The sequence below is a fragment of the Oncorhynchus mykiss genome, chromosome 10, assembly GCF_057628025.1.
Source record: "Oncorhynchus mykiss isolate SJ-2025 chromosome 10, ASM5762802v1, whole genome shotgun sequence".
In the NCBI taxonomy this organism is placed as follows: domain Eukaryota; kingdom Metazoa; phylum Chordata; class Actinopteri; order Salmoniformes; family Salmonidae; genus Oncorhynchus; species Oncorhynchus mykiss.
In genome coordinates, this window is record NC_143031.1 from 17,460,054 (window position 1) to 17,472,593 (window position 12,540).

Genomic DNA, 12,540 nt, shown 5'->3' on the forward strand with positions numbered 1-12,540 from the left:
TACAGTCATGGGTGCACACATTTTACATATGGGTGGCCCCAGGTATCGAATCCACAATCCTGGCATTGCAAGCACCATCGTCTACCAACTGAGCCATAATGCCTAAACACTGTACATACTTACATCCCTCCAGTTTCACACACACAGGTGAAGCCTAGTCCTGGATTAAAAAAATTATCCATTAAAAATACTTTTTAGTCCAGAACTACACTTAAATGGACCTTAGTGTATATACCGTACAATACAGTACCATTTAACTGTACCATATGAGTTACCATCTAACTCATGGGTGTCAAACTCTGGCCCGTGGGCCAAATTTGGCCCGCGGGGTAATTATATTTGGCCCGCGAGACAATACCAAATTACTACTAGAGCTGGCCCGCCGGTATTATACAGCGCATTCACCACTAATACTATGAATCCCATAATGCTCTGCTGTTTTCGCGTGCCAATCAGGACAGGACCCAGAAACGCTCTCTCCTCTGTGACAGTAGTCATAGCAACATAGACGCTACAACTGTCAGCGAGCTAACCCTTCCCAAAAATGGCGAAAAGAAAGGCAGAAAACAGGAGCTTTCTGGACAAGTGGGAGGCAGAATATCTGTTTACATATGTAAAAGACAAACCTGTTTGTCTTGTTTGTGGAGTCAACGTGGCTGTAAGTAAGGAGTACAACATTAGACGACACTATGAAACGAAACACCATGACAAATACAAGGACCTGGACATGACTCAAAGGAGCCAGGAAGTAGAGGAGATGAAAAGAAGTTTGGTTTCACAACAGAATATGTTTAAAAAAGCCACATCACAAAGCGAGGCTGCTGTAAAGGCTAGTTATATAGTGGCAGCAGAGATCGCAAAATCAGCCCGGCCCTTTAATGAGGGAGAGTTGTGGGAGAATCAGATGCTGCAAGGAAACCCTTGCCATTTTCCCTGCTGCCAATCCATAAAAGCGCAGATCTCTACCGCCGTGTTCCCATGCGCACAGTTTGCTGAAAAACTCAGTGTTCTCGCCGCTGAGTTTAGCCGGCGATTTGCCGACTTCGATGCCCAGAAATGCAAGTTTGAACTGCTTAGTAATCCCTTCGCAGTTGATGTGGAAAATGCACCAACCAACATCCAAATGGAGCTGATTGAACTCCAGTGCAACGACACGCTGAAGTCAAAGTATGATGCTGTGGGCGCCGCACAGTTTCCACGGTTCATCCCTGACACAATGCCTCAGCTCCGCACCCAAGCTGCTCAGATGCTCTCCATGTTCGGCAGCACTTATCTATGCGAGCAACTTTTCTCCTCGATGAAGATAACCAAAACAACTCACAGGAGACGTCTGACTGATGAACATCTTCGCTCTATACTGAGGATTTCTTCAGCTCAGAGCTTGAGCCCAGACATTGATGAACTAGCATCCAAGAAGAGATGCCAGGTATCTGGCTTGGGCACATCAGATTAGACCAGTGTGCAATAATTAACGTTTTCTTTATGCACTTTTTCTTGCTACAAGGCATGGGCTTGAATGGTTGATTGATTTATTATCATTTTATTTGTAAAATTATTAGCCAGTGGAAAAAGTTTATTTTGGTATTTAAATCAGAAGGCTGCAAATAGAAAAGAGGCATACCATTTTTATTTAAATGTTATTTATTTAATAAATTAATGCCATTGATGTGTTTTTTCATTTGAAATTCGATTTTGCATGTCTCCACTATTAAATTATATATTGTATGGTAATAAGCGATGCTTGTTCCATATTCAATGTTAAAGCAAAACTTGTTTGGGTCCATATTAAAAGGTTAATTTGTTCAATGTTGGCCCGTGACTTTGTTCAGGTTTTACATTTTGGCCCACTGGGTATTTGAGTTTGACACCCCTGATCTAACTCATTAGGTACAATCTAACTCATTGTTACCAACTAAATCATTAGGTACCATCTAACTCATTGTTACCATCTAACTCACTGTTACCATCTAAATCATTGTTACCTAACTCATTTGGTACCATCTAACTCATTTTGTACCATCTAATAAATGTTCCTTTTTGTATGTGTGCGTGTGTGTGTGGGGGGGGGGGGGGGGGGGGGGGGTAGATCACCTTTAATATTGCAGATATATTGTAGGTTCTATGAATTTAATTTTGCATAATTTCTAATCCCCCTTATTTTAATTTTCTTTATACTTTTTCCCTCCTACCCTACCATCCCTATCCTGATTGGAGTAAACTAACGGACAGCAATACTGCTACTTACAGCTATTTTCGCTCACATCTACAGTACCCGTAGTTAAATAATTATACGTATATTCCTAATATTCTCTTTCTTCAAGTGCTGGATTTAATCTCACAGTGGCCAATCCCCTAATCATTCCGATTTTAACTCAATCCCTCCAATGTCCACAGATTAACCCATCTTTCCAAGTATAATGATATTTCCTTTTGCAATACATCCCTCCATTTTACTATGATGTCTTATGAGGGTCCAGAATCTCCCTATTTATTACATTTCTACTGATATTGCCCTAAAAATAAATACCTTACCCCAGAGTATAATAATATTTTCCATTAACTGATCGTGGTTTTTCAGATCCCCTAACAATGTTTGCAGGTCCATCTAAACCCTAATATTTTGACATAACAACCGTACCTGGACCTGACTCCAAAAGAGAGCCACAAATGGACAGTACCAGAAAATATGTTCAATTGATTGTTTCCTCAAGACGGACTGTTCAATGCCTTATATATTGAGCATTATTTTTGTAGCAAGTATTTTATATAACAGCTTTAAATTGAAACGAACGGATTGTTTGTTTTATACTGTATGTCAGTTCATAGACCCGATGCCAAGGTATTGGGAAATCAAGAATGGTATTGCTGTCAAAACTTTTAGACTTTAAGCCATCATTTTTGGTGGATTTATAGTAACGATTTTAAGCCATTTATGATTCAATGGTGGTGCTGGTTGGTGGTTTGAAGATACCCCTCTAGTGGTGTGGGGGCTGTGCTTTGGCAAAGTGGGTGGGGTTATATCCTGCCTGGTTGGGGCCACAATGTCTCCCGACCCCTCCTGTCTCAGCCTCCAATATTTATGCTGCAATAGTTTGTGTCGGGGGGCTAGGATCTGTCTGTTATATATGGAGTATTTCTCCTGTCTTATCCGGTGTCCGGTGTGAATTAAAGTATTCTCCCTCTAATTATCACTCTCTCCCTCCCCTCCCGGAGGACCTGAGCCCTTGGACCAAGCCTCAGGACTACCTGGCTTGATGACTCCTTGCTGTCCCCAGTCCACCTGGTCGTGCTGCGGCTCCAGTTTCAACTGTTCTGCCTGCGGCTATGGAACCCTGATCTGTTCACCAGACGTGCTACCTTGTCCCGGACCTGCGGTTTTTGACTCTCTCTACCGCACCTGCGTGCTCTAACTCTGAATGCTTGGCTATGAAAAGCCAATTGACATTTACTCCTGAGGCGCTGACCTGTTGTACCCTCTACAACCACTATCATTATTATTATTATTTGACCCTGCTGGTCATCTATGAACGTTTGAACATCTTGGCCATGTACTGTTATAATCTCAACCCGACACAGCCAGAAGTGGACTGGCCACCCCTCAGAGCCTGGTTCCTCTCTAGGTTCCTGCCTTTCTAGGGAGTTTTTCCTAGCCATCTTGCTTCTACATCTGCATTTCTTGCTGATGGGGTTTTAGGCTGGCTTCCTGTATACCACTTTGTGTCATCTATTGATCTAAAAAAAAAGGCTTGATTGGGTGGCAGACAGACCAATTCTTTAATTTCTTCTTTACTTCATCTTTAAGTCATTGTCTCTTCCAATTTTGTGGCAGAGCCATGGTGAGTTGGTTCTAATTTTGTATTGAGTATACACCTCCATACACTGTTGTTAAATGCTTGTGTGACAATGTTACCGTTCTTGTTTACAATGTCCTTCATAAATATTATACCCTTGTAGTTTTTCCAATAAATATACTTTTTTCTCTTTCAGTACATTGTGGAGTTTAGACATATTATTTGCTGTAATATTAGATCTTCCTTTTCTGGAGGATGAAATTGAAATTGTAGCCAACTCTGTAAGACTTCATTTAAAAAGGAAGATACTTTAAAGAGGGACCCATTGTCAAGGTTTTAATCTGCAAAAAGGCAGAGCCCACTCTTAAACATAGGATGGGGCTCTCTTAGAAGGCTTGCTCGAAAACCAGTTTGGATTTAGATACAATTTCAGTAAAATGGAGGCTTTAAGGGAGAGATTTTATGCCTTAATATTTAATTGTTTTAAACCTCCAAACTCAAATATGCTTGTATAACGTTATCTGGTTTTCCATTCCAAATAAAGTGAAATATGTTTTTCTTCGCATGATTTGAAAAGTCGGTACAGTCGGCAGAGCAATGAATAAATACACTATATATAACACTATATATACAAAAGTATATGTGGATTCTGACAAAAAAATGTGGATTCAGCTATTTCAGCCACACCTGTTGCTGATAGGTGTATACAATTCAGCACACAGCCATGCAATGTCCATAGACAAACATTGGCAGTAGAATGTCCTTACTGAAGAGCTCACTGACTTTCAACGTGGCACCGTCATTTTTTTATTTGACCTTTATTTAACCAGATAGGCTTGTTGAGAACAAGTTCTCATTTACAACTGTGACCTGGCCAAGATTAAGCAAAGCAGTTCAACACATACAACACATACAGTGGGGCAAAAAAGTATTTAGTCAGCCACCAATTGTGCAAGTTCTCCCACTTAAAAAGATGAGAGAGGCCTGTAATTTTCATCATAGGTACACTTCAACTATGACAGACAAAATGAGAAAAGAAAATCCAGAAAATCGCATTGTAGGATTTTTAATGAATTTATTTGCAAATTATTGTAGAAAATAAGTATTTGGTCACCTACAAACAAGCAAGATTTCTAGCTCTCACAGACCTGTAACTTAATCTTTAAGAGGCTCCTCTGTCCTCCACTCGTTACCTGTATTAATGGCACCTGTTTGAACTTGTTATCAGTATAAAAGACACCTGTCCACAACCTCAAACAGTCACACTCCAAACTCCACTACGGCCAAGACCAAAGAGCTGTCAAAGGACATCAGAAACAAAATTGTAGACCTGCACCAGGCTGGGAAGACTGAATCTGCAATAGGTAAGCAGCTTGGTTTGAAGAAATCAACTGTGGGAGCAATTATTAGGAAATGGAAGACATACAAGACCACTGATAATCTCCCTCGATCTGGGGCTCCACGCAAGATCTCACCCCGTGGGGTCAAAATGATCACAAGAACGGTGAGCAAAAGTCCCAGAACCACACAGGGGGACCTAGTGAATGACCTGCAGAGAGCTGGGACCAAAGTAACAAAGCCTACCATCAGTAACACACTACGCCACCAGGGACTCAAATCCTGCAGTGCCAGACGTGTCCCCCTGCTTAAGCCAGTACATGTCCAGGCCCGTCTGAAGCTAGAGAGCATTTGGATGATCCAGAAGAAGATTGGGAGAATGTCATATGGTCAGATGAAACCAAAATATAACTTTTTGGTAAAAACTAAACTCGTTGTGTTTGGAGGACAAAGAATGCTGAGTTGCATCCAAAGAACACTATAGCTACTGTGAAGCACGGGGGTGGAAACATCATGCTTTGGGGCTGTTTTTCTGCAAAGGGACCAGGACGACTGATCCGTGTAAAAGAAAGAATGAATGGGGCCATGTATTGTGAGATTTTGAGTGAAAACCTCCTTCCATCAGCAAGGGCAATGAAGATGAAACGTGGCTGGGTCTTTCAGCATGACAATGATCCCAAACACACCGCCTGGGCAACGAAGGAGTGGCTTCGTAAGAAGCATTTCAAGGTCCTGGAGTGGCCTAGCCAGTCTCCAGATCTCAACCCCATAGAAAATCTTTGGAGGGAGTTGAAAGTCTGTGTTGCCCAGGAACAGCCCAAAAACATCACTGCTCTAGAGGAGATCTGCATGGAGGAATGGGCTAAAATACCAGCAACTGTGTGTGAAAACCTTGTGAAGACTTAGAGAAAACGTTTGACCTATGTCATTGCCAACAAAGGGTATATAACAAAGTATTGAGATAAACTTTTGTTATTGACCAAATATTTATTTTCCACCATAATTTGCAAATAAATTAATAAAAAATCCTACAATGTGATTTTCTGGATTTTTTTTCTAATTTTATCTGTCATAGTTGAAGTGTACCTATGATGAAAATTACAGGCCTCTCTCATCTTTTTAAGTGGGAGAATTTGCACAATTGGTGGCTGACTAAATACTTTTATGCCGCACTGTAGTTACACATGGAATAAACAAACATACAGTCAATAATAAAGTAGAAAAAGTATATATACAGTGTGTGCAAATGAGTTAAGATAAGGGAGGTAAGGCAATAAATAGGCCATGGTGGCGAAGAAATTACAATATACCAATTAAACACTGGAGTGATAGATGTGCAGAAGATGAATGTGCAAGTAGAGATACTGGTGTTCAAAGGAGCGACTGCTGAAGCACGTAGGGAGAAAAAAAAGGTCTGTTCTCGGTTAAAACACTCACTACCGAGTTCCAAACTGCCTCTGGAAGCAACATTAGCACAATAACTGTTAGTCGGGAGCTTAATGAAATGGGTTTCCATGGCCGAGCAGCAGCACACAATCCTAAAATCACCATGTGCAATGCCAAGCGTCGGCTGGAGTGCTGTAAAGCTCGGCGCCATGGAACTCTGGAGAAGTGGAAACGCGTTCTCTGGGGTCATGAATCACACTTCACCATCTGGCAGTCCCACGGATGAATCGGGGTTTAGAAGATGGCAGGCCAGGAGAACGTAATATACCCAAATGCATAGTGCCAACTGTAAAGTTTGGTGGAGGAGGAATAATGGTCTGGGGCTTTCATTGTTCAGGCTAGGCCCCATAGTTCCAGTAAAGGGAAACCTTAAAACTACAGCCTACAATTACATTCTAGATGATTCTGTGCTTCCAACTTTGTGGCAACAGTTTGGGGAAGGACCTTTCCTGTTTCAGCATGACAATGTCCCCATGCACAAAGCGAGGTCTCTACATAAATGGTTTGTTGAGATTGGTGTGGAAGAACTTGACTGGCCTGCACAGAGCCCTGACCTCAATCCCATTGAACACCTTTACGATGGATTGGAACGCTGACTGCGAGCAAGGCCTAATCGCCTAACATCAGTGCCTGACCTCACTAATGCTCTTGTGGCTGAATGGAAGTAAGTCCCAGTAGCAATGTTCCAACAGCTAGTGGAAATCTTTCCAGAGGAGTGGAGGCTGTTATAGCAGCAATTGTGGGACCAACTCCATATTAATGCCCATGATTTTGGAATAAGATGTTTGACAAGCAGGTGTCCACATACTTTTGGTCATGTGGTCATGTATGTAAACTGAGAATTCACTAGAAAATGAATTAGGGTAATCTTCTCGTAAATGGAGAGGTGTTCTCAGAGAAGTAACTGTTATCTATTATTTTACATAAAGGTTTTTGAACAATACTTTTACCCATCTTAAGTTGAAAAAAAAACAGGCACTAAACAGATTCTAGACGTACTGTATCAAATGCTTTCTCAAGATCTGCTATAACGGTTATACATGGTTTACCTGCATTCTCATAGTTTTCCATTATTTGTAGTAGTTGTCTAACGTTGTCTCCAGTATATCTTCCCTCTAAGATCCCGTCTGATTGTGATGAATAACGTCCAGAAATACCTTTTTTAGTCTATGAGCAATACATTTGGCCAATATTTTTGCATCACAACACTAAAGGGTCTAACTCATTGTTACCATCTAACTCATTAGTTACAAAGGACAACTAGTAACCCCAAGGACCAAAGTTCAGACACCAAGGTCTGTAGGTTCCAAAACATAGATGACTCTCCACCCTTTCAGTCATTTCCCTTACAAAACAAGGCTTGTTTTCTTAGTCACGCCTTCCAGAGAAAGAAGGAGACGAGAGAGGAAGGATAGCATCAGTGACCCAACTCCTAGCTGTGACTAATGGGAGGAGCGCCATTCCCTAAAGTGACCTCATCAAGAGTGGCCATGTCACAGTCATTAAATAATTTAATCAAGTTTACAAGACACAGGCTAAGCTCTACTATTTTTTTTAAATGTTTTTTATATTGAACAGATAGAACAGTAGAGAGGAGACAGGAAAGATTGGAGGAGATAGAGCCAAAGGGCAGTGGGCGAATGCAAACCCATGCCAACTCTGTCACTAGTGCAGTGGGTCAGTGGCGAAACCACTGGACCACACAGAAAATGCATCCTCCTGCCTTCCCTTCTTTGAGCTAGTCATTGATCAGTATGTGATTGTATAGTTGAAAGCAAAGGTCCTATAACATACCTTTCACCAATCCGGCAAGCGGTACAAGAGCGCCAATTCTAGGTCCAAGAGGCTTCTAAACAGCTTCTACCCCCAAGCCATAAGAATCCTGAACAGCTAATCAATTGGCTACCCAGACTATTTGCATTGCAGCTCTCACCTGGTTGGTCTTTGGAGGTGTGTTGAGAGGCAAGCGGAGCAGGCGGCTGGCCGTTTGCTGCAGGAAGTAGGGGTCCAGGATGCGGATGTGGCTGGTTTTACCCAACCAGATCTCAGGAGGGGGTTTCCAGAAGCCCTTTCTGATCTGAAGCCACAGATAGGGTGAATAGAGTGAGTCTAGTTAGAAAGAGTCCTGGGTGGTCCGTATGTATCAAGCGTCTCAGATTAAGTGTGCTGATCTAGGATCAGGTCCACTTGTCCATCTATTCTTATTCATTATGAAGGCAAAACTGATCCTAGATCAGGACTCCTACTCTGAGACGCTTGATAAATACGGCTTCTGGTTAAAACAGCTTCACCAGTAGGTTTACGTTCCACACCAGCACACTACTTAGTAGGGCCAATATCCACACCAGCACACTACTTAGAATCAGACCTGGATTCAAGTACTATTTGAAATAATTTCAAATACTTTCGCTCGGTTTGATTGAGCTAGCAAGGCGCAATGGAATTGTTGCAAAAGTGCAAACCCTACCCATCTAGGACTGCAGGCAGACTACACCAAACACTAGAAGTATTTGAAAAATGTCAAATTGTATTTGAACCCAGGTTTGCTTAGGATGCATTCCCAATACATTGCTGAATTTTAAAGTGCCGTAAAAAAGTATTTGCCCCCTTTCTGATTTTCTGTATTTTTGATATTGACTGTTATCAGATCTTCAACCAAAACCTAATATTAGATAAAAGCAACCTGAGTTTACAAATAACAAAACAAATTATACTTATTTAATTTCTTTAATTAGCAAATTTATGCAACACCCAATTCCCCCGTGTGAAAAAGTGATTGCCCCCTTACTCTTATTAACTGGTTGTGCCACCATTAGCTGCAATGACTGTAACCAAATGCTTCCTGTAGTTGAATTGGATATTGCATAACTTTTAAATAAATAAAATAAGTATAATTTTTGGGGGTTATTTGCAAACTCAGGTTCCCTTTATCTAATATTAGGTTTTGGTTGAAAATCTAATAACATTCAGTATGAAAAATGTAGAAAATCAGAAAGGGGGCAAATACTTTTTCACAGCACTGTATGTGCTAAACTAGCATGGAAATTACAACAGAGCCTAGATCTAAGTATTAACTCCTGCCCAGTCATTGGTTGATCACACTTGCCTTCTCGTCCCTCTTAGAATTAGATTACTGTGTAAATGAGGGTGGCATGACCCTACACCCCAAGGCCGTTCCTTTCAACATTATTATTAGACACTGCTCCAACACAACCTACTAACAGAGCCTCAGGGTAGGAAGATAGGGTGGGAAATACAATGTTCCAGCAGGTGAGGGTGATCATGTTTAAACAGACAGGGTGTTTTAATGTGGCATTGGGGAGAGAAGAGTGTGTGTATGGATGTATGTGTGTGTGTGTGTATGAAACAGAAAGAGGTAGACTAGACTAACTAGAAAGAGTAATCAGTTGTATAATCCCCTGTCCTCCATTCATGTTTTTTACCTCATATATGATACTGTATGCCCTGTAATCAATTTAAAGTTACAAGGCACATTTCTGTATAAACAGACAATAAAACCTTACTTCATCTATTCATATGTTGTCTTAAAGGTATATGGGGAGTAATGGGCATCCCTGTCTTTGTGTTGAAAATATCACATCCAGTATAGTACCCTCTTCTCATTGTACAGGATCTCTTTGAGCCAGCGCACGTCCTGCTGCTTGAAAGGCACGAGGACCATGAGGGTGTCAGGGTCATTGTGGATGCTGGGGTTGTAGGAAGCCGACTCAGGGTAAAAGAGGCGCATGGTAGTCTTGTTCCCCACGTCGTCCTCATACCCCCGAACTGGTGCATCGTTCAATCTGGGTATGACCAATAAGACATTGCATGAACCATAGTCACACAGCCTACATACTGCTGTTAGAACCATGACATAATGTGAAATAAATGTGACATAGCAAGACATAAAGCACTCAGTCTCTTTACCTGATCACTATGTCATACTTGTTAATGGCACTTCCTAACGAGGTGTTCTTGATCGCGAACCCATTTCCAACCACCATGCAGGTTTTGCAAGGCAAACTGAGGGCAGGAAGAGGACAAAACAGTACAGCTCAACCAAGGTATCATGGTAGACCTTTAAAAAACATGAATTGTCCATCAGGAACGTGTCAACTGTCAGCTGAATAAAATATTAACATCAATAGATTCATAAACTAGATTGTAATCTGATGCAAACAATGACTAGTTTCTACAGTAGCGTCATTGTCAGGGATGAGATATACTTTGACCTAACTGTTTTATCGTCTCAGGCATGTCATAGCTAGCCATGGCTGCCAATGCTTTCATGAGAAAAAGCTCTGGAAAACAGAAAATTAACATAAGCATCTCACACAAGAAATGTAAACATGAGACACAGACATGGTTAATGCAGATAACACTAGTAACATTGATGCTTGCTATTACATGTCAGTAATAACACTGTCATAAGAATAACATAACATGCACTAGTCGAGTCCAAAAGCATAATTCAAATAAAAGCACACTGAAAAGTACCTTGAACAGAATATGCATTTTGTATGAAGTACCCAGAGGAGGCTGGTGAAGGGGACGACGGCTCATAGAAAGGATTGAATGGAATGGTGTCAAACACGTGTTTGATGTGTTTGATACCGTTCCATGAATTCCGTGCCAGCCATTACAATAAGCCTGCCATTCTATTTAAAATGCCACCAGCCACCACTGGAAATACCCTTTGAAGTGGAGGATGGTGACAACATACCACTGCCCTTAACACCATAAGGCAAGGCTGACGTGGACAAGTAGCGTCGCCAGAAGAAATCCTCCAGCTTCAAGAAAAGTTGAGCATTCCTGCTTACACTGGTAGGACAAAAACACAGGTAGAAATACATACACCTGCTGATAAGAAATATTAAATCAATGTGGCATAGACTTATTTAAATGCCATCAATGTGGCATAGACTTACATAGACTCACTTAAAATAACTATGATTTTGGAAGGAAGATGTTATATACTTTCTTCGAAGCCTGATTTAGATACGAATTTGTTAAGAATTACACTTGTGTTGAGAAACAAACCCAAACTCATTGTATCATTGCAAAACCAAATTAGTTTGTTAACGGTCTAAAATTAAAAAAAAAAACTTCTGTTACCATGGCAAAACATGACACACCTAACTGGTCACATTTCCAAGAAAGCACAAAGTTAAAAAAAAAAACAGAAGAGACAAACATGCACATGTTTTGAATGGCCATTTGTGATATTGTTGTCACTACCAAAGTTGCAGATGTATTTTTTTTTTCCTTCTATGCTATATTTACATTAATTATTCAAATAGAGCCTATGACCCAAATATTTGGCAGTTGAGAAAGGAAAGCTTCATCTTATCTGCAGCAGAGGGTGAGAGAGAGAAAGAAAGGGATAAAGAATGAGAGAATGAGAGTGAAAGAGGGAGAAAGAAAGAATAAAAACAAATCAACTCCCCCCTCCTCTCCTCCATGTTTCTTATCAAGTAGACTTTATTACTCACTTGAAGTTGAGTCTCTCCCACTTCTGAGAGATATTCCAGCTGTCACAGAGGGCCTTACTGAAAGCCCTTTCACTACTGAAAGACACAGAACATGGAAACGAAACAGAAACACTCAATTGAAATAGAGACTCGACTGAAACACACACAGTATGGGGTCTCTGGGATGGTTAAAGGTCTCAACTGGGAACCAACAGCTGGGGACATAACGTCGGTTTCCACTGTGGATATCTGTGGTAGAAATTAGCCACCTGTGGTAAACTGTGGGGTGTTGGGTTGAGCGTGCAGAGATTGACACAGAGACAGAGAGGCTTTAGTCCGCAAAAACAACTTTACTAAGACAAAAAATAAATATATCAAAGAAATAACTTAGGTTTTGCTCAGTCTTCCTTCTCTCTCTTAACTGGTGTCCGTCTCTCTCCCTTCTCTCCCGCGGTGTGCCATCGTGCTCCTTTTATTTAGCCTCCACAACTGGT

The 12,540-nt window shown here is 41.1% G+C and overlaps 1 protein-coding gene across 13 annotated transcripts in view; it reads right to left on the reverse strand.

Moving 5' to 3' along the window:
- The window catches only part of LOC110533427 (CMP-N-acetylneuraminate-beta-galactosamide-alpha-2,3-sialyltransferase 4), a 52,279-nt gene that overhangs the window by 12,493 nt on the left and 27,246 nt on the right, over positions 1-12,540 (reverse strand). For 12 of the 13 annotated variants that reach the window (XM_090186033.1, XM_021617616.3, XM_021617617.3 and 9 more), the window contains 6 exons: positions 12,068-12,142; positions 11,299-11,396; positions 10,813-10,876; positions 10,503-10,598; positions 10,189-10,378; positions 8,509-8,652 (listed from right to left, as the gene is read on the reverse strand). In XM_090186033.1, coding sequence (XP_090042159.1) covers positions 8,509-8,652; positions 10,189-10,378; positions 10,503-10,598; positions 10,813-10,876; positions 11,299-11,396; positions 12,068-12,142 — 667 coding nt within the window. Of the gene's footprint in view, positions 1-8,369; positions 8,653-10,188; positions 10,379-10,502; positions 10,599-10,812; positions 10,877-11,298; positions 11,397-12,067; positions 12,143-12,540 lie in introns of all 13 variants that reach the window. The other variant, XR_016483594.1, reaches the window with a different exon arrangement.